The 22,783-nt window shown below is 41.4% G+C and overlaps 1 protein-coding gene across 6 annotated transcripts in view; it reads right to left on the minus strand.

Moving 5' to 3' along the window:
- Nucleotides 1–2,042: 2,042 nt before the first annotated feature.
- The window catches only part of Ppp3cc (protein phosphatase 3 catalytic subunit gamma), a 68,213-nt gene continuing 47,472 nt past the window's right edge, over nucleotides 2,043–22,783 (minus strand). For 3 of the 6 annotated variants that reach the window (XM_027390212.2, XM_027390208.2, XM_027390213.2), the window contains exons 10-14: nucleotides 20,043–20,114; nucleotides 7,486–7,567; nucleotides 6,831–6,928; nucleotides 3,666–3,689; nucleotides 2,043–2,548 (exon numbers count right to left, since the gene is read on the minus strand). In XM_027390212.2, the coding sequence (XP_027246013.1) occupies nucleotides 2,376–2,548; nucleotides 3,666–3,689; nucleotides 6,831–6,928; nucleotides 7,486–7,567; nucleotides 20,043–20,114 (449 nt within the window). In that variant the 3' untranslated portion in view covers nucleotides 2,043–2,375. Of the gene's footprint in view, nucleotides 2,549–3,665; nucleotides 3,690–5,259; nucleotides 6,127–6,830; nucleotides 6,929–7,485; nucleotides 7,568–20,042; nucleotides 20,115–22,783 lie in introns of those variants that run through there. The other 3 variants (XM_027390209.2, XM_027390210.2, XM_035452560.1) reach the window with 3 other exon arrangements.

Here is a 22,783-nt window from a genome sequence, read left to right on the forward strand (position 1 = left end):
AGGCTAGAAGCCACACTCAAGACACCTTGTGTGTCAAGCTATGTATGCTTTGATGGTTAATGTCCAGTGACAAGAGGTATCTGTCACCTTGAGATTTCATTGTGCCACACTACTAAGGAACCCCCGGCACATGCACACACATACCATGGATGCGCACACATGTATTATTCTGATTTTGATCAGAACACAGATTAAAAAGGGATGTTCTCTTGGTATCAGATAGATTTTCAAATTCCCATTTAAAAAATTAGTCTTTGGTAAGTGTAAAGCTTCATATGTATATTTTTAGCCACAGCTGGGAAGCCCTGTCTGTGTGGAATATTTTAAACTGGTGCTTCAGAAGTTTGCAAAGGAGTGCTCTGCATTCCTGGAAAACTGCTTTAGGAAGTGGGTTTCTGTAATTTTTCTGGATGGGAGAAGTTTCTGAAAAAGAAGGTCCCTGTGGACCTAATGTGAAAACTGAGTAAGAGGGAAGTGTTTTGGGCATCTTTAGAATATAAGGGAAAGAGCCGGACAGTGGTGGCACACACCTTTAATCCCAGCACTCGGGAGGCAGGCGGATCTCTGTGAGTTCGAGGCCAGCCTGGTCTCCAGAGCAACTGCCAAGATAGGCTCCAAAGCTACAGAGAGAAACCCCCTCTCGAAAAACCAAAAAAAAGACTATAAGGGAAAGAAGGGCTTTGAAAACCCCAACACTGTAGAGCTTTGCCAGCAGTTAAAATAGAGTGGTGGCTCTGTGCAAATAGGGTAGGCATCCAGGAGGAGCATTTGTTCAGATTATATTTGGAAAGATGTTAAAAACTTCTAATGAAGTTTAAAGTGAAGAAACAGCAGCTATTACAACATATGCCTAAGGCTGTCCAAATGGGCCTGGGAACTGTCTGTGGTCCCTGGGATTTGCAGAACTTCTTCCTCTGCCTGCCCACAGGGTCCTTAGGAGTGAGGGACTCCACCAGTGGACCGTGTGTTACGATAGGATCTATCCTAAGAGTGACTTTTGTGGGTAGCTTCTAAAAGAAAGGGTCTTTTCTACCACTGGGATCTGGGGAGAGAAAAGTATAAGGTACAAAGAAACGACAATCCAAGAGGATAGCTACTCAGGCCTTCCTGTCTCTTCTCTGACTTACTTAACTATAAGAACAGTTAAGATCCTTCTTCCTCCACAGTGCCCTCTCCTGCCTCCCATAAGACAGGGGCTCATCTAGCCCAGGTTGGCCTCAAACCCCATTCTTCCTCTCCTTTTTTGAGACAGGGCTTCCCTCTGGCTGTCCTGAAATTCACTTGGTAGACCAGGCTGGTCTCGAACTCAGAGATCCACCTGCCTCTGCCTACTGAATGCTAGGATTAATGACATATGCCACCATGACTGGCTGAGATAAACATTATTTTATTCTTTTAAATTTAAAGAATATGTGTATATGTGTGAGCCTGTATATGTGTGTACAGTGCCTATGGAGGCCAGATGGGAATAACAAATCTCCTGGAGATTATTTATGTGTATTCTACAGTGCTTGTATGATGCTCAGGACAACTTCTGTGAGCTGGTTCTCTCCTTCCACCATGTGGACCCTGGGGATCAAACTCAGGTCATCAGGCTTAGCCATCTCACTAGCCCACCCTCATTCTTACTTTTTAGGAAGAACTTTATTAGAACACATTAAAATGTGTGGATGAACAGCAGAGTACTTCCATAGCATGTGTGAGGCATGGGCTCAATCCCATGTATCACAAACAAACAAACAAACAAAAACCCCACAATCACAGAACTCAAGAGTCCAAAAGTAAATTATTGTGGGAAACAGTCCCATCTAGATCTTAAAATCACTTGGTTTAAGTTGTTCTCTTGGAAGTTCAAGTTTCCCTCAGAACAGAAGCAGTTTTAGCCACTGACACCTGAGGTTTTCTTCACTGGTACCAAGCAGAAAGGGGGAAAAGTGAAAAGACACATTGGAGTTAGCAAAGTTACAAGTCTTGAAAAAAGAAATCACCTCCCCAAACAAGAGAAGGAAGGGCTAACTAAAGCCTGAGTCAGAAACCCAGGGTTGAGGTTTTCAAGTCCCTTTTTATTAGGGGAAAGTCTCCTTTATAGCACAAGATTCCAACACACACACACACACACACACACACACCAGATCCACTTCTAAAATTTGGACAAGGGGGGGGAAACAAAACAGAAGTACTTTTTATATATATTGAACATAAATTAAAAGAATTTATAAAATGGGTCTTCTTTCTTACAGAATAAATGCGACTGAATTACAGATGCACCTCCAAGTTAAGTTGTTTGAGTTGTTTCTGTTCCATTTCCAATAATAAATAAATACCATTTGATTGCATGGTTGGGACTCATCTGTGCTGCACGGGGCTCTGAGTCATTACGGGGCTTTCTTCCCATGGATGCTCCTTCGTGCAGCATGTGAGTGGTGTACCGTCTTTACCGGCCCGTCAAGTTGCCCACCCTCTTTTCGGGGTGGCATTCGCTCATTAATTCTGTCTAGACCTCGGGCTTCTTCAAAGGTTCGGATCCTGTGTGGATACCCTCTGACGGCTGCAGAAAAACAAGAGAGGGGATAGGAAGTGCTCAGGGAGGTGACAAAGTCAACAGCTTCGACCAAGTTTCCAAACACACAGCAATCCCCTAAGAACACACAGGAAGGTGGCACAGAGCACATATCTGGTGACAGGCAACATGTGATTAGTTATCTTTGTTCACAACCACTGCTTCCATACAGCTCAAAGTGTGGTAGAAACTGTCATAAGAGTAAAAATTCTGGCAAAAATAAACTTGACAAAAAAAAAGATTAGTTCTTAATTGGCCTCCGCACACCAAAACTGTTTAAGAGAAACTCATTCAATTCTAGGAAAAGGTAACACCAGGAGAGCACAGCACAGATCATTGCTTTAAGCACAAGTATCACCCTGACCACACACAAGTGACAAGAGAGTTATCTGCTCAAGACAGCTTTTTATCTTCATAGCCAGGAGCTGAACATTAGACAAAAAACCATCAGCACAGCTTCTAGATACTTCCCATCTGATTCAACTGTGAAATCTCTTTCTTGTGATATTGGGGATTGAACCCCGGGCCTCACACACCCTAGGCAAACATTCTACCCCTGAGCTACAAATCCAGCCAGATTCAATTTTGTATCATCAAAGAACGAATTCCCCTTGAATCACCTTATCTAATAAAATGACTAAATCTACAAAATACAGGTTTATCAATTCCAATGGTATTATTTAAAATATATCTCCATAGAAACAAAGATACCTTAGTTTGAATGCCTTAGGGAAATTTCAGAAATGAAGCATGTAAATCCTATCTGCTCTTGCCTCCACGCCTGCTAAGCTTTTGCATCATTAGGCAACAAAGCACGCCTATCTGCCTCTCTTAATAAGAACCGAACTACTTAAATCACTCGACTACCATCATACCAGCTGCACAAGCTTCAGTCGTTACATAAAACTGACAAACTCAGAAAGGACATAAAGTGTGACGGTCATCTGAGAGGAAGGGTGACCTGAGAGGAAGGGTGACCTTCCTCTCAGATGTGGCTCGCAGAGAGCCATCCTCTCCTTTGCTGTCACAGTTTAGAAATGCTGACGAAGCTTTGAGACTGGTGCACAGACACAGGGGCATTCCAACAGAGTGATAATGGCCATACCTTCCTGTGTCGCTTGTGCTGTGGCTGCAAGAAGGCAGGAGCAGTGGCATGCAAAAATGAAGACAGAGAAAGAGTGAGTGAACCAACAGCAATGCTGCCAGGACATACCCCAGAGTTCCCCGCTGCCAGTATACCCACCCATCATTAAGGTCAGTTCTGAGGTAAGAAGAAATTAGGGGATTCCTGCAAAGAGCTGAAGGAGGGTGTGCACATGAGGTGGGTGGATTATGTTTCTAACATTTCCGGTGGCATGGGAACGCTGCTCTCTTCATGTGAAATAGCCAGCTGCTATTTTATGTCTTGTGATCACACATCAAAATGACTTGTCAAATCAGATAATTTAACATCACAACTGTGTTTGAGTTTATAACTGCTCAGATCGTATCAGGAGAGCTGTTGCTGGGTCCTATTTAAAAAACCTGCTTCAGTTCTCAAATGACTGATGTATAATCCATCTGTCCTTAACCATTTAATAAACAACAGCAATAGGGTAGCTCCATGAATAGCTCTGGAATTTGGAAAGGAAGAAAAACAGGTTGTAAGTGAGGCGTTACTTTTGGCCTAGCGATAAAGGAGTAGGCACTGATTTGAACTCAAGCTCATGTACCCATCTGAGATGGGAGCTATGCAGGGGCTTCTGTTCCTTGTGCAGGAGAGCAGGCCAAGCCATCTTCCCCTTCTCAGTGACAGAAATGGAAGCAATTTAAAACTGAGCGCCAACAAGGAAACTTCCTCCTGCCATTCTCTATCAGACTGCAACACACAGGAAGGTTCTGGGTACAGCAAGGAAGATCCCACTGGAATCCTGCCAACTCCTCCAAGGGCAAGGGAGGAAGGCCACTCAGCAGCAAGACTACTGTGTGGCTTTTCCTGTCACTATGAAGGGGGAGGGCTGCAAAGCTACCCTTCTAGAGCAGCCCAAGCGCTCATGTTTGCTCCTAGGAAGGGTCCTGTCAAAAGCACTGCCACATCACATCCTTCCGACCTCAGATGGACCTCATAAGTCACATCAGGCAGTGACAGCACCTTCTCACAGAGCAGCAGGGCAACGCTCATGCAGCTGTGAGGAGGTGGGAACCAAGCCTTTGTCTAAATTCTACAGGCAGCGCTGGCCTGTTCAGTGTTTGAATTTGTGTGGTAAAGTATATACCAGCATCACATTTCAAAGAAAAGCAGTTTATGCTTATTTCATGTGTATGAGTGTTTTGCCTGCATATATGGAGGTAGAAGAGGGTGTCATATCCTCTGGAGTTAAGTACGATAGTGAGCCATCGTGTGGGTGCTGAGAACTGCAACCAAGTCCCCTGCAAGGACAACAGGTACTCTTAACTGCTGAGCAATCTCTCCAACCCCTTAAATGTTCTAGTACGTGTGTGTGTGTGTGTGTGTGTGTGTGTGTGTGTGTGTGTCTGTGTGTGTGTGTGTGTCTGTGTGTGTGTGTGTCTGTGTGTGTGTGTGTGTGTACATTCATGAACATGCCACAGCACACATGAAGTTTAAAGAGTGTAGGAGTCAGTTCTCTCCTTCCACCAAATGGGACTGAACTCAGGTCATCAGGTTTGGCAGAAAATATCTTTTATTACCCACTAAGTCATCTCACAGACCCATAAATATTTCCAATGCACCCTTACCTCAATGGCTGCAAGATTTTTATTTTTATATATACAGTGTACATATCCACCTCCTTCTTCCTTCATAGCCTCTCCTGTTTTGCTTAAGAACTCAATGAATCTATTTAGTGCTGTCCCTCATGAATGAACATGGCTGTGAAGCCATCCACTGAAGGGAGCATGGTCAACCTAAGACCACACCCCTAAAGAAACATGCAGGGTTTTGTTTTTGTTTTTTTGAAAAATACTTATCCACTCTTACTTTATTTTCTAATTACTCATGTGAAATTTTCTGTGAACAGCTCTGATGAGGGTGTTTTGGGGTAATAGGAAGTAACATGGGTGTGAGAGAGAGACAGAAACAGAGAGAAATGTCTATATAGCTTCCTTACTTGAAAAATTTTGAAAATTTATTGATCCACAAAGTTGCTCTAATCTAAATTTTTAAGGTTTTTGCTAGATCTTGAAAGAGTAAATCTTAAATCAAGGGCAGCAAGAGAACTTTATAGATGTGTTAACTTGGGATATATATGTTTCTTCACACTTTTTGGACTTGGTCCCAACATATTTCATGCTTCTTCATTGCTGGTTTGAAATGGTGTTTAAATCAATTTAGGATTACTTATATGCTATTTCTTCAGGAATGTCACTGACTTTCGGAGCTCATGCTGGGATGTCCAGTGGATACGCAGCAGCCCACTCTATCGATACAGTACAACTTATTCGCTACCAACTGGCAGAAGAGTTGCTTCTGATTTGGGGCTGCCATGATAAAACTCCAGTAAACATCCATGTGCATCCCCTCTGATAGACATGCTCGTTAGTTCCTCTTCGATGCTCTTGGTGTGAAGCTGCATGGTGTGGGGACAAATGTGTTAGCTTTACTGGCCATCAGCTGGCCAAAGGGGTAGAATCTATTTATAAATCCACTAGCCTGTATCTAGTTCAGTCCTCCATAGACATGCCAAATACTTGATCTTGTCAGATTTTTTTTAATTTCAGCCATCTTGTGGGTATGCAGTAGTATTTCACTACATTTTAACATTCATCTTCCAGATAGCTAACTATGTTAAGCATCTTTGTAGATGTTTTCTGGCCATCTTGAAATCCTCTTTGGTGAAATAAACTGAAAAAAAAAATCAATGGGCTATATTTTAAATTTCTTTTTTCTTATTATTTGTTGTCTATCCTGAAATAAGGCCTTTGTCAGACATAGATAGTACAGAAATCTCTGTGGCTTGCCTTTTCCTTCTCTTATGTATTTTCATAAGGGTAATTTGACTTTAATAAACTTTATTTTTTTTAAGGTCAGTACCTTTCTGTTTTTCATTAAAGACTGCCTACTCCAATGCCTATTCTCCACACTTTTTAAAAATTTCTCTTTCATTTAAATTACAATGTACTTTGAAATATTTTTTGGTGTACAGGTAAGAATAAGGGTCATGATTCATCTTCCCTTAGATAAATATCCATTGCTGTAGTACCAGGTCCTACACAAAGTCACAGATTTCGGGTAATGGGGCATGCTTTTTGGGAGGGGCACCTTCATACTCACCACTCTCAATGGTCTGCTTTCCTCCAGAGAGGACCCCCAAGGGGAGTGTGCCTGTGGGAGTGAGGCCCTTGAGGGTTAGCACACTCTCACTCTCCTCCCTGCAAAGGAACATGGAAGCCCTGGTTAATGCCAGGGAGCCTCGGCAAAGCCAAGCAGTAACATCAGAAGGAGAGTGACAGATGAAGACAGGTCCTCTACCTGCATATGACCCAGGCTTTCTGCAAACACTTTCTGCAAACAATTAGCCTGTCTTTTTCCAGCCAGAGGCACTGGTAGCCAGGCACTGTTCCCCACACTTTATCCCATCTGACTCAGCTAACAACATGTGTGCTAGGTCCTATTATAATCTCTATTTTATAGACAAGGAAACTTAAGACCCAGAGATTAAACCCAAGGCAACACAGCTAAGGAAAGCCAGAATTTGAACATGGGGAAACTGGCTCTAAAATCCACACTATAAACATCTACATCTATGCCAGTACTAATGAATGTTTTCCAAACTGTTACTTTCCCATGGAAGTCTGGTTCAACCTACACTAAACCAGAGGCCTTGCAGTTCCAGCACCAGATTGCACCTTAAAAACACTACTCTAGAACTAACTTCTAACCTACTTTCCAGATGCCTTCATCCCACAACGTAACGACAGAACCTTACCGAAGAACCGAAAAGACCCGTGCCATTTTCCCAATGGCTCTGATTTTATTCTTGATGATCTCTTTTCGAACTGAAGAGACTCCTTAGAAAATACAAAGAACAAGTGAGTTAAAGGGATGTGGTTAACAGGACAGCTTTTTCAACTGCAGGATGGAGTGTCTTTTATATTTAAATAAAAGAGAAACAACAACAACAACAAAAAGAATCAAAGCCTAATTTTTAAAGAACAGTAACCTGGCAGTGGTGGTATGACCACCTTTAATCCCAGCACTAAAGAGGCAGAGGCAGGCCATCTCTGTGAGTCCAAGGCCAGCCTGGTTGACAAAGTCCCAGGACAGCCAGGGCTACACAAAGAAACCCTGTCTTGAAAAACCAAAACAACAACAACAAAATCCCAGGAAGTTGCAAGGAACAATAGGAAAGAAGAAAAGAAATGAATTAAAGAATGAATGAAGGGGCCACAAAAAGAGACGGAGTCATCTATGGGGGGGGGCAGGGAGTTTTGGAGGGCCAAAATGTTGAACAAAGTGAAGGATGAAGCAGAGACACAAACAAAGCTCACAATGACAAGCCGCTACAAGCTGTGATCTCTTTTGAGAACGCTGCAGGCCACCTTTGGATGCAGGATCTGGTCTGCCAAAGGGAGCAGCTGTCCTGAACTCAGGAAGGGCTGCTTTCATTCTCTGCTCTCCACTACTCACACCAGCCAGTTATTTGTTTCTTCGGAATACTGCTAACGACTGTGCCACACAGATTACAAGGATGGGTAAGGCACCGTAAAAAGCAACATTGAAAAGTTAATGTAAGACTTTATGGCTTTTTCTTACTTAAGATTTAGGAAATAGACCAAACATGAAAGGTGAGATCCAGGCATACACCAAGAGATGACATCCAAAAGGCAGACAAAGATACATAGGCTTTCCTTCCTCTCTCCCACATCTCAGTGCTGCTGGATCAAACAGCAGGTCCACAGAAACCAGCCGTTGCCCCTGAGAGGGAGGGTGGAAAGTCATGTGAAATTGCTCTACTACCGATTCAAAACGACCAGCCAATCAACGGCGGCAGAGCAGACAGTAAGAATTTAGCTCATAGCACATTTCCGTTGGATACCTTTCGGACAGCTTGAAATGTAGTGATCTTCAGGGAGAAGAGACACCAAGAAACAAGGAGATGAAGACAGACACATGGGAGGAGGGTGCGAGTTTACATGAAAGAGAAAAAAATCTAAGTGAAGTTACGGAGAGGAGCAGGCTGTTAGCTGAGCAGTTCGGAGGCTGCTTGCTCCATGAGAGAGATATACAGACTCCTTCTCTGTCCTTTCTTCCATGTCTTAACAACTTAACCTTTCATATCAGTTCCCATCAGTATACTATCATCTCATCCCCCCCCAATCATGACAATAACACAAAGATACTGTTTGTGGGACAACACAAAGAACAAAAACAATGGACAAGAACAGTTTGCAGATCTCTCAAAAGGAACACTGCACTGCTGTCTGACTTGCTAGCACATCTCACTTTTTTAAAAAAATTTTATTTATTATGTATACAACATTCTGCTTCCATGTATATCTGCACACCAGAAAAGGGCACCAGATCTCATAACGGATGGTTGTGAGCCACCATGTGGTTGCTGGGAATTGAACTCAGGACCTCTGGAAGAGCAGTCAGTGCTCTTAACCTCTGAGCCATCTCTCCAGCCCACATATCACTTTTCACAAGACATTTTCTTTTTTTTTACAGGTTTAAGCCTTCAGGACGTCACGTTACTTTCTGTGGCTTTTGTCTTATAAAGACTTTGCTTAGGAACTTGATGATCTTTGGTTTCACTCATGATTAAGATGGGGGGTGAGGGTCGGGGAGGAAGGGAGTTAAGAGCTTTCAGAGTTGGGATAGGCAATGGATAGCTCTGAGCATTGCATGCTGGGCCTGTTAGGGAAATGAGTTCTTGTTTGGTCATTTACACTCCAGGACTCCTTTGGTTTTGGAGATCAGCCTCCAGACTTTGAATTAACAGCTTTATTATTTTTTTTGGATGAACTCAGTGTCCCTACCTGCTCCTCTATTCTCAGTTCTAGCAACTGGTACTGACATTCAGCACCCCCTAATCACTACATAGGGCTTTAGTGTTCCCAAATAAACTAAACAAATATACGTTTTAAAAATAATCTGTTACCTTCTTCCATTCCTAGCCTTAACTTTTGATGTTTCTTTCTTACAGCAGGAAAAGATCTTTGGTTTTGTTTTTCTTTTAATTAATTTTTTTTTAAGTTCCCATACATAGTAACAGGTCTCGTTCTGGCATTTTCATACATGTGCTGTTACGTGTCTTCTAACTTGCCTCCCTCCCCACTGTCCTCCTCCATGTTACTTTTACTTTTCTATGAGTTTTCTGTATTTACACAAAGCAAACCAGTTACAGCGTGATTTGTTAAGAAGCACATGTCTATAGAACTAGCCACCCAGGCAGTCACCAAAGTTGCCCACAACCCTGTAGCCTCTCCTGTCTCAGGGATACCACTCTTTTGCTTTTCACTGAGACTTTTTTTCTTCCTGCTCTTTGAAAGTTTTACAATATATGAATACATATATATGCACTATAGTTTTTACTGTTTTTTAAAAGGTTATATTTATCTTCTCTTTGTATGCACACTCAGCAAGAGGTCATCAGAAGACAAATTGTAGGAGTTGTTTCTTTTCTTCCACTATGTGGGTCCCAGGCATTGAACTAAGGTCCTCAGGCCTGGCAGCAGGTATCTTAACCCACAGAGCCATCTCATTGGCCCAGTTTTCAAGTTTGGGATTTCATATAATTGGACAATTAAGCATTGGGGAGTGTCTTGCTTATTTTACTCAACATTATGTTTGTAAGACTCACTCACAATTTCACTATGGCCCATTTTTATTATCACATACAGTTCCGCTGTAGCACTACGTCATGATTTTATTGTTTTGTCTGTTTTTTTGAGATAGTCTCTTTACATAGATAGCCCTGACTGTTCCAGAACTAAGTAGACCAGGCTGGCCTCCAACTCAAAGAGATCTCCCTCCCTTAGCTTCCCAAGTGTTGGAATTAAAGGCATGTGGCACCATGCCCATCAACTATGCCACAATCTATCAGCCTGTACTGCAATAATCATTTGGGTTGCTTCTAACTTTTGGGCACAGCATGTGAGGCTCTTGTATGTATTCCAGTACATCTATCTTTGCTGCACATATGCACATGTTTCTGGTATGTTTCTAGGATATTAGAATGCTCAGCTCTAGAGTATGTGTATGTTTAACTTTGGGTATTACATCTGTTACAGTGAGATCTACCAAATTATACTTGTGTGTGTATATTACACACATTACAGCACATGATAGCTAACACTGGCTCATCCTTAATTCTGGCCAATCTGGTAAGTAGGAAGTATTATCTGTGGTGGCTTGAAAGAAAATGGCCCCCAAAAGGAGTGGCACTACTGGGAGGTGTGGCTTTGTTGAATAGGTGTGGCCTTGTTTGAGGAAGTGTGTCACTGTGGGGGCAGGCTTTGAGGTCTCATATATGCTCAAGCCGTGTCCAGTATCTCAGACCACTTCCTGTAGCCTGCAAGATGAAGAACTCCCCAATCCTTTTCCAGCACCGTAACTTCCTGCACATCACCATGTCCCTCCATGATAATGTAGGGAACCTCTGAAGCTCTATACCAGCCCATTAAATGTTTTCCATTCTAAGAATTGCCATGGTCATGGTCTCTTCACAGCAATAGAAACCCTAACTAAGACATATCCCATTATATTTTTTAAAGATTTATTTATTATGTATACAGTGTTCTGTCTGCATGTATCCCTTCAGGCCAGAAGAGGGCACCAGATCTCATTACAGATGGTTGTGAGCCACCGTGTGGTTGCTAGGAATTGAACTCTAGAAGACCAGCTAGTGTTCGTAACAACTGAGCCATCACTCCAGTTCCCCATTATGATTTTAATTTGCATTTTAATGATTACTAATGTGGCTGAATATCTTTTCATGGTTTTTGTTAACCACTTGGAAATTCTCTTTGTGATGTGCCTATTCACGTCCCATCATCTTAATTGGTAGTAATTCAGTCTTTTGTCAGTTGGCAATTTGTTGGTTTATTGCAAATATCCAGTCCTTCTGGGCAGCTTGCCTTTCCACATGCTGAACAGAGTTTTGAATAAACAAAAGCTCTCTCTCTCTCTCTCTCTCTCTCTCTCTCTCTCTCTTTTGTTTTTGTTTTTCAAGACAGGGTTTCTCTGTGTAGCTTTGGAGCCTATCCTGGCACTCGCTCTGTAGACCAGGCTGGCCTTGAACTCACAGAGATCTGCCTGCCTCTGCCTCCGAGTGCTGGGATTAAAGGCGTGGGCCACCACCAAGCAAAAGCTCATTTATTTATTTAGTTATTATGTATACAGTTTTCTGTCTGCATGTATCCCTGCCCACCAGAAGAGGGCACCAGATCTCATTATAGAAGGTTATGGGTCATCATGTAGTTGCTGGGAACTGAACTCAGGACCTCTGGAAGAGCAGCCAGTGACCTTAACCTCTGAGCCATCTCTCCAGCCCTTTATTTTATTTTTAAAAGATAGTTTTGTTTTATGTGTATGAGTGTTTCCTGAACATATGTAGGTGTACCACATGCATGCACCAGAGAGCACCTCAGATAAGAGCCTCTGGAACCAGAGTTGGATCCAGTGGTGACAGCAACCACATGGGTGCAAGAGCTGCAAGTGTTCTGAATCACCGGGCCATCTCTCCAGTCCTAGCTCTTGCTTTTAATTTATCTAATTTATTAATAGTTTTCTGGATGGCTAGTGTTTTTTTTTTCTTTTTTTTCATCCTGTTTAAAGGATTTTTTCCATTTCAGTGTTATTAAGTTAATTCTATAGTATAAATTCTACAAATGTTATTACTTTGCATTTCATTTTTAAAAATTTTTGCTGTTTGTTAAAACAGGGGCTTTCTGTGAAGCTCCGGTTAACCTCAAATTCACTACATAACCCAGGCTGGCCTCAACCTATGGGTCTCCTGGCACAGTCCTGAGTGCTGGGATGACAGGTGTTCATCACCACCTTGTTCTTATTTGTCTGCTTGTTGCTGTGATGGTAGCAAAGCTAGAGGAGCATCCGGGGAACTTAGAGATGCTAGGAAAGCACTCCACTATAGAGCCACATCCCCAGCCCCCTTTACCTTTCATATATGAATGAAATACAAAACACAAAAGTATCTTGGATCTACAAAATAAATTCCACATAGGTTTTTTTTTTTCAAAAGTGGGTGTCCACACTAAGTATTTATTTTAAATGCCATTATTAGCCAGATGTGGTGGCACACACCTTTAATCCCACAGCTGGTGGATCTCTGTGAGTTCAAGGCCAGCCAGAGCTATACAGTGAGACCCTGTCTTAAAAAAAGAAAGAAAGAAAGAAAGAAAGAAAGAAAGAAAGAAAGAAAGAAAGAAAGAAGCCATTCTAAAACACTACCTCTGATAAAAATCAAGTACATATGTGGTTTAATGCTGGATTCTCTATTCTGTTTCAATTAAATTTCTACCCTTGAATTCATCATTTTAATTACTGTAACTTTACAGTAAATCTTGACATCTATAGAGCCAGTCCTCCTATGTATTCTTTAAGCCTTTAGTCATTTCTTTATGAAGTTTAGAATCAATCAAGGCTAGATGGTTGTGCTGGCTAGTTTTATGTCAACTTCCCAAAGCTAGAGCTATCAGAGAAGATGGAGCCTCAACTGAGAAAATGCCTCCACAAGATCAAGCTGTAGGAATGATCTTAATTAGTGACTGATGGGGAAGAGCCCCGCCTATGGTGGGTGGGGCCATTCCTGGGCTGGTGCTCCTGGGTTCTATTACAAAGCAGGCTGAGCAGGCCAGTAAGCAGCACTCCTCCATGGCCTCTGCAAGTTTCTGCCCTGTGTGAACTCATGTCCTCACTTTCTTTGATGGTGAACTGTGATGTAGAAGCATATGCTGAATAACCCTTTCCTCCCCAAGTCTCTTTTGTCTTGGTGTTTCCTCACAGCAATAATAACTGAGACAAGTTGGTACCAGGATAGTGGGATATTGTTGTGACAGACCTGAGCATGTTTTGGGGAGGATTGTGGAAGGACTTTGGAACATTGGGCTAGAAAAGCCATTGAGTGTTGAGAGCTCAGTGAGCCTTTCTGTAGGAGCTTGGAAGATAAAAATGTTGAGAGCAGTGCAGAAGATGGAGGCCTGGCTTGTGACATTGCAGAGGGAAGCAAAGACTCTACAAGGCCTTTGCGTTATAAATCTGTGATGTCTGGTCAGCTGGACCTGAAGACTCAGCTTCGATTATCAAGAGACCAGAAACACCAGTAAAACCTTTGTGTTACTAGGACAATTGATGCTGGTCAGCTGGGATAGAAGAATCAGCTGTGATTAGGAAGAGACAAGCAAAGCCTGGCAGTGGTGGTGCATGCCTTTAATCCCAGCACTCGGGAGGCACAGGCAGGCGGATCTTTGTTAGTTCAAGGCCAGCTGAGTCTACAGAGCTAGCTCCAGGACAGCCAGGGCTACACAAGAAACCCTGTCTTGAGAGAGAGAGAGAGAGAGAGAGAGAGAGAGAGAGAGAGAGAGAGAGAGAGAGAGAGCATCATCACTGAGATGAAATCTTCTGGGAAGGGTTTACTGAGAGTCAGCACACAGGAGCTGTGTTCCAATGTTCCAAACATGGATAAGATTGTACCTTGCACTAGCAGCCAAACTTGATGGTGTAAACGTCATCCAGGTGCTAGTGGTTTTGAAGGCATGAAGGGATCATGGACAGCAGCTGAGGCTTGGCACTGTGAGACAGACCAGGAGAGCCCATTGGTGAAGGTGCAGCCTCAGTGACTGTTGAAGGCCCAGGTTTGAAGGGGTCATGAAGAAAACTTGAGGCTTGGCACCATGAAGAGAGCCTAGGAGAGGTGTAGCCCCATTGCAGCAGAAGACCCCAGCGTTTTGGAGATGCAAGTACCATGAGATGACCACCAAGAGCAGCAGCAGAGCAGAGCCTGCCAGAGCCTGGAAGACAAGCTGTGTGTGCTGCAGAGGGCATGGTTGGAGAAGTGACCCAAGCCCTTTGGAGTGAATTCCAGACACTGGATATTGAGTTAGCTATACTATGGGAGTGTGGTCTTGCTTGGTTCAAATTGTGACTGCCCTGGTTCTTCCCTCTTGAAGCAAGAAGGTATTTAATTAATTTTTATGTTTACAGGAGCACATAGTGACAGACTTTGAACTTTTGAAAGATATTTTGGATTTTCAGAGAGATTGGATATTTTAAAGAGACTTTAGTTTTACTGTATTTGAATTTGTAAATACTGTGAGACTTTTAAAGTTATGTTTTATATTGTGATATTAATATTCCATCTTGGGGATGAGAAGGGAAAGGTTCTAACTGAAAGTGATATGTTTATGTGTCAAGTTGACAAGCGGTCAGTTGTACTGGCTAGCTGAATGTCAACTTGACACAAGCTAGAGTCCTCAGAGATGAAGGAGACTCAATTAGGAAAATGACTCCATTAAAATTGGGCTGTAAGCAAGTCAGAGAGGCCTTTTTTTTTAATTAGTGATTTATGGGGGAGGGGCCAGACTATTGGGGTGGTGCCGCCCTGGGCTGATGGTCCTGGGTTCTATAGAAAACAGGCTGAGCAAGCTATAAGGAGTAAGCCAGTAAGCAGCTCCTCTCCATGGCCTCTGCATCAGCTGCTGTCTCCAGGTTCCTGACAATGAACTGTGATGTGGAAGCATAGGCTGAATAAACCCTTTCCTCCCCATATTTCTTTGGTCATGTGTTTCATCAAGCAATAGTCACCCTAAGACAGTGGTGCTTATGCTACTCTCCAGCCCTTTGCCTGTTTTCTTAAAATATGACTAGATGTACATTCTCTTCTATGGTATTTTTCTTCATCCCATTTTTCCTGTAACTTAAAAGTTATAAAACAAACTTCTTTCTTTCTTTCTTTCTTTCTTTCTTTCTTTCTTTCTTTCTTTCTTTCTTTCTTTCTTTCTTTCTTGTTTTTGTTTGTTTTTTGAAACAGGGCTTGCTTCTCTGTGTAGCTCTTGCTGTCCTGGAATTCACTCTGTAGACCAGGCTGGCCTTGATCCTAGAGATCCACCTGCTTCTGCCTCCCAAGTGCTGAGCCTAAGGTGTGTGCCACCACTGCCTGGCTAACAAATGATTTTCTTACCGCTGAACCTAGAGATTACACTATGAATTATTACTTACTGAAGTACAATGTTAAAGGCTGGGGATATAGCTTAGAAAAGTACTGTTAGTCATGTATGAAGCACTGGATGTGATCAGAATTTATAGTACCCCATACACTTTAATTCATCAAGTAATTTTTATAATCCACTATTATTAACATATGTCAATTTATTCAAGTCCGAAAAGAATGTATATTCATGTGATTTCTGCACATGCTCTCTCCAACTTTTATGTTTAATTCTTTCCCAGGTTTCCTAAACTTCTTCCTAGTACTTTCCTCCTTTTAAATGCTACTCTTCAGAATTTCACTTAGTATACATCTGCCAATTCTTTTAGTAAAAACTTTAAGGGATAATGTGGTATCTACAAATATTTACTTCACCTTTCCAGTTAAAAATATTTTTGCTGACTGTAAGATTCTAAATTACTGGGTATTAATTTTCACCACCTTGAGTATGTTACCCCATCCCCACCCCGTTTGCTGTTTCCATGAAGAACCTGCCTGTGCAGCTTCTCCTCTAGGGGCAATCTGCATTTGAGCAGCTGCTTTTAGATCTGCCTTCTGTCTTGGGGTCTTCACTACAAGTGGCTAGGAATTGTTCTTAGTGTCACTCCTACTTTGTTAGAGGCTTCTTCGGTTAACACTCAGTGTCTTCTCAGCTCTTGGAACTGTTTTTATGTGGACCTTTTCAAAGATTGCATCTTTCCCATTTTCCATGTATGCTGGTACTCCAAGCATACAACAGCTAGGTCCTGATCATCAAATGTTCTAAGCCTCTTAGCTGTTTTTGTACTCCCCCTCTCATCATGCTTTTAGTTACTTTTATTCTGACCTACCTTCCATGTCACTTAGTCTGTGTTTTGCTTTATTAAATTTGCTAATTTGTTATCTTATTTTTCAGTCTTCTAATTTCATATGTGATACTCTATCAAATCTGCTATACTCCTCTTATATAACTCACAGTTATCTACCAACATTTTCAACCTGGTCTTCTAAGTACTTGAATAAATTAGGCCAAGGGTACTAGTGCATACCTTAATTCCAGGGCTAATGAGGCTAAGGCAGGTGGATCTTAAGTTTGTTTGTTTTTAAGTTTGACCTGATGAAGCCAATGTCTGTAGAAAACATATTTTTGATTTTTGCTGCTCCTGAAAATTCTTTTGTGTTGTTTGAGATAGGATCTCACTATGTATCCCTAGCTGGCCTGGAACTTCCTTTATGTATGTCTGTGTACCACTTGTAAGCCTTGCAACTATGGAGGCTAGAAGAGGAGTAACAAAGTTGAGAGTTACCACACAGATGCTGGGAATCAAACCTGGGTACTCTGGAAAAACAGCCAGTGTTCTTAATTGTTGAACTATCTCTAGACCCTGGAAATTATTTTTTTAAATTCTATTTCTGTTATTATTATTGCACATGTGTGTAGTGGGGAAGCTTTGTATCATAGCATGAACGTGTAAGGCAGAGAACAACTCTATGGAGTTGGTTCTCTCCTGCCTTTATGGGGTTCTGAAGGTCAAATCTAGGATGACAGGGTTGCTCAGCCAGCCCCTTTTCCCAGTGAACCATCTTGCCAGTCCCATTTCTGGGAAACCTTCCTCTTCTCATTCTGTTGTTGTATCTCCTCATTTTCCTGGTTATTTTGGTTGCCAGCCATATATTGTACTGACAGACTGCTTATTAAGATCTTACATGCTGTTATTTCACAGGGATATTGTCAAGTGTCTGGACTATTTAACATCAAAGGCAGAAATGATGAAGAAAGAATAGTATGTTTCCTTCTAGTTTATCCTTGCTCTTGAAGATCCCTCCTTCAAGGTCCTAAACTAATGAGTAGAAATTTATGATCATGTACATCCTCCTTAGGAAGTCCTAAAACCCATTTTTTTTTTTAGCTTAGCTACACAAGGCTATAAAAATTGCCCTTAAACTTTCTACCCCTCCTTTGAAATTCATGAGTGTTCTCAAGAAAGAAATGGTCTCTCAAACACTGGTTCACCTGTCTGTATTTTTCTGTTCTTATCTTGTAATTCTTTACTATTTTGTCTGCTGTCATATGGATTTCAAACTATTCAGGCCAGGCGGTGGTGGTGGTAAATACTTTTTAATCTCAGCACTTGAGAGGCAGAGGCAGGTAGATCTCTGAGTTTGAGGTCAGCCTGGTCCAGGGTGGCCAAGGCTACACAGAGAAACTGTTTCAAAAAACCAACTAGCTTTTCTAGCTGTCTTAACAGGCAGGGCTGAAGTAGAAACCCTTAGATTGTATTACTTATTTAAAACGCATGTTATGAGCAGTGAGATGGGCTCCATGGGTAAGGGCTCTTGCCACAAAGCTGGACTTCCTGAGTCAGAGGCCCAGAGCCCACCCAGAGAGAAGAGAGCATCAACTGCTCACCACACAGCCCTGTGTGGAGGTCAGAGAGCAACTGTGGGAACTAGTTCTCTTCAGCCATGTGGGTCCCGGGATGGCACTCATATCATCAGGCCTGTTAGCAAGGCCCTTTACCACCAAGCCACCACACCCACTCAAGAAGTTCTTAGTGCTTATCACAGAGTTTATAGTCATTTACATTTCTATTTAGATTTGCATATGAACTTAATTATATCTGTTTTTTTTTTAAAAAAACTATTTCACCTTCCCTAAGTTCTTCTTTTTAAATCTTCTAGACTTTCTCAAAAGGTCTGGCTCCATTCAACAATCTCCAATCCAGAAAATGAAATCACACAAGCTGTACTTCATCTACTCACAACCTTCCATGTAGAAACTAATAAAAAAAAAATCTCCTCTAGATTTCCAGTGGGAGCTATGCATTCTATACCATCCAATATTTTATGTAACAGTTAATTGCTGCGGTACAGGTCTACAAAGAATGTGAAGTGGAGGTTTGTGATCAAATACACTGCATTTCCAGAATCTCCTATATTCTCAGAAAAGTTAGAGCCTGTCTTTCAGATCAAACCACTGGCAATACACTAGAAGCACCTGGCTACAAATTAGTTAAAAGGATTCCTCTAACGGCAACACACTAATCCATAGTGATAGAAATCAGGGGGAAAAAAGCACTTAGCTACAAAAATAACTAATGTTACTATACAAAGACACAATACGAAGATCTCTTACATACCAGTATGGGAAGCAAAACATGCATATAATCCAGCAGAACTAGAAATATATGAGTTGACACTTACAAAACAGAAAAAACATGGCCAATAAACACAAGAGAATGTGCTTATTAGTTATCGTAAAACAAATTTTAATAAAAATATGTTGGAGCAAAAAGGAACAAATTAAAAATTAGGGATGGGGCTATGGCTCTGTTGAGTGCTTGTCTGCACAACGACTGGGTTCTAGTCTTGGCACTGCAGGTGTGTGTGTGTGTGTGTGTGTGTGTGTGTGTGTGTGTGTGTGTGTGGACAGTACTAGAAAAAGCATGTGAGTTCACTATGTATCACAAAGATACAAATTAGCATAGCCTTTTAAAAGCTATCTGTACAGTTTTAAGTACTGACACACACATGCAGTTTCTAGACATTTAACTATAAAGAAGAAAATGTTACTCTCAGATTTTCTAATATTGCATTACTTCTTCTACAGCATATATCAGTATCTACATTATATTTATTTCTTGTTTGTCTCCCTTATAATACAATAAGTTTAGTAAGAACAAAGGCATAAACAGTATTTGGCACACATCAAACATGTAACAATGACTGATTATTGATAGAATGTGCAATGATTTATCTGTAAGAATTTGAATTATTTTTCCCTGTGACAAGTTTTCTCTGTGTAGCCCTTGCTGTCATGACACTCGCTCTGAAGACCAGGCTGGTCTCAAACTCACAGAGATCCACCTCCTTTGCCTCCTGAGTGTTGGGATTAAAGGCGTGTGCCATCACTGCCTGACCAAAAAATTGTAGCAGTTTTAAAGCTCAAGTTGAGGGGGAAAAATCTAATATTCAGCAGCATGTGATGACTTAGCACAATGAATGAACATAGACAACTATGAGAAACTACACAACAAAGGAACAAGAGAAATAGAGATGAAGACATGATAGCATTATGTCACTTCATTTTTGTAAGTGACAAAAATGAGAAGAAAAAAATTCTATGCAAAGACAAAGACAGTTTACACAAAGACATTAGCAGACATCTGAGATGACACAATGTTAGTGACTATTTTCTTCCTATTTATGGCTTCCTGCAGTTATCAAACTCTTTCTACAATGAACATAATTGTTTTCTAGTTAAGACCAAAACAACTTGAAAATAAGTGAAATCCCCATCAAAACTCGTTAGTTTCTAGTTTGAGGAAGAAGTTTACCTTCTGTGTCGTCCTCGGAGATGAGCTCATCATCAGAGCATATGTTGAGAATATTGACCAACATCTCTGTGACTGTAGACAAAATAATGTAAAATGCACGCAGTTAGCAAGCACTTCCAAAGGTGCATAAATAAAAATGCATTAAGTAAATACTGACAGAAATGATGTATATCATAAATAGCTATAAAAGTAGCATTAAAAGTATAGAGCATCAGGTTCAGAGAGAACTTAGTCCATACTTGTTTTGGTTAGATGAGAATTTGAGAATTCTATCACAGAATTGCTTGGTTTTATTAGATGGCTGTTAAGAACCTTTGGCTCAGGTATGCACATAAAAATTCCTTCCCATTTTACAAAGAAGTTTTAACAGGCCTACATTCAACAGGCTTGTTTTATGTTTGCACTGTTCATTTGTGTAACTGTGTCTTATGTCTGTACTGCTCACTTGTGTAACTGTGTCTTACGACTGTACTGCTCACGTGTGTAACTGTGTCTTATGACTGTACAGCTCACTTGTGTAACTGTGTCTTATGTCTGTACAGCTCACTTGTGTAACTGTGTCTTATGTCTGTACAGCTCACTTGTGTAACTGTGTCTTATGTCTGTACAGCTCACTTGTGTAACTGTGTCTTATGTCTGTACAGCTCACTTGTGTAACTGTGTCTTATGTCTGTACAGCTCACTTGTATAACTGTGTCTTATGTCTGTACAGCTCACTTGTGTAACTGTGTCTTATGTCTGTACAGCTCACTTGTGTAACTGTGTCTTATGTCTGTACAGCTCACTTGTGTAACTGTGTCTTATGTCTGTACAGCTCACTTGTGTAACTGTGTCTTATGTATGTACAGCTCACTTGTGTAACTGTGTCTTATGTCTGTACAGCTCACTTGTATAACTGTGTCTTATGTCTGTACAGCTCACTTGTGTAACTGTGTCTTATGTCTGTACAGCTCACTTGTGTAACTGTGTCTTATGTCTGTACAGCTCACTTGTGTAACTGTGTCTTATGTCTGCACTGCTCACTTGTGTAACTGTGTCTTATGTCTGCACTGCTCACTTGTGTAACTGTGTCTTATGTCTGCACTGCTCACTTGTGTAACTGTGTCTTATGTCTGTACAGCTCACTTGTGTAACTGTGTCTTATGTCTGCACTGCTCACTTGTGTAACTGTGTCTTATGTCTGCACTGCTCACTTGTGTAACTGTGTCTTATGTCTGCACTGCTCACTTGTGTAACTGTGTCTTATGTCTGTACTGCTCACTTGTGTAACTGTGTCTTATGTCTGCACTGCTCACTTGTGTAACTGTGTCTTATGTCTGTACAGCTCACTTGTGTAACTGTGTCTTATGTCTGTACTGCTCACTTGTGTAACTGTGTCTTATGTCTGTACAGCTCACTTGTGTAACTGTGTCTTATGTCTGTACTGCTCACTTGTGTAACTGTGTCTTATGTCTGTACAGCTCACTTGTATAACTGTGTCTTATGTCTGTACAGCTCACTTGTGTAACTGTGTCTTATGTCTGTACAGCTCACTTGTGTAACTGTGTCTTATGTCTGTACAGCTCACTTGTGTAACTGTGTCTTATGTCTGCACTGCTCACTTGTGTAACTGTGTCTTATGTCTGCACTGCTCACTTGTGTAACTGTGTCTTATGTCTGTACAGCTCACTTGTGTAACTGTGTCTTATGTCTGTACAGCTCACTTGTGTAACTGTGTCTTATGTCTGCACTGCTCACTTGTGTAACTGTGTCTTATGTCTGCACTGCTCACTTGTGTAACTGTGTCTTATGTCTGCACTGCTCACTTGTGTAACTGTGTCTTATGTCTGTACAGCTCACTTGTGTAACTGTGTCTTATGTCTGTACTGCTCACTTGTGTAACTGTGTCTTATGTCTGTACAGCTCACTTGTGTAACTGTGTCTTATGTCTGTACAGCTCACTTGTGTAACTGTGTCTTATGTCTGAACAGCTCACTTGTGTAACTGTGTCTTATGTCTGTACAGCTCACTTGTGTAACTGTGTCTTATGTCTGCACTGCTCACTTGTGTAACTGTGTCTTATGTCTGTACAGCTCACTTGTGTAACTGTGTCTTATGTCTGTACTGCTCACTTGTGTAACTGTGTCTTATGTCTGCACTGCTCACTTGTGTAACTGTGTCCTATGTCTGTACAGCTCACTTGTGTGTCTTATGTCTGTACAGCTCACTTGTGTAACTGTGTCTTATGTCTGTACAGCTCACTTGTGTAACTGTGTCTTATGTCTGTACTGCTCACTTGTGTAACTGTGTCTTATGTCTGTACAGCTCACTTGTGTAACTGTGTCTTATGTCTGTACAGCTCACTTGTGTAACTGTGTCTTATGTCTGCACTGCTCACTTGTGTAACTGTGTCTTATGTCTGTACAGCTCACTTGTGTAACTGTGTCTTATGTCTGTACAGCTCACTTGTGTAACTGTGTCTTATGTCTGCACTGCTCACTTGTGTAACTGTGTCTTATGTCTGTACAGCTCACTTGTGTAACTGTGTCTTATGTCTGTACTGCTCACTTGTGTAACTGTGTCTTATGTCTGTACAGCTCACTTGTGTAACTGTGTCTTATGTCTGTACCATTCACTTCTGCAGCTGCACACACAAAACTCTAAGACAACAAATCCTGTCTAAATCCCTTTAGCACTAATGACTCATAAAGAAACAGAATAGTGGCCACATTACTTTAATATCATGATCATACAGGACAGCT

The sequence above is a fragment of the Cricetulus griseus genome (assembly GCF_003668045.3).
Source record: "Cricetulus griseus strain 17A/GY chromosome 1 unlocalized genomic scaffold, alternate assembly CriGri-PICRH-1.0 chr1_1, whole genome shotgun sequence".
In the NCBI taxonomy this organism is placed as follows: domain Eukaryota; kingdom Metazoa; phylum Chordata; class Mammalia; order Rodentia; family Cricetidae; genus Cricetulus; species Cricetulus griseus.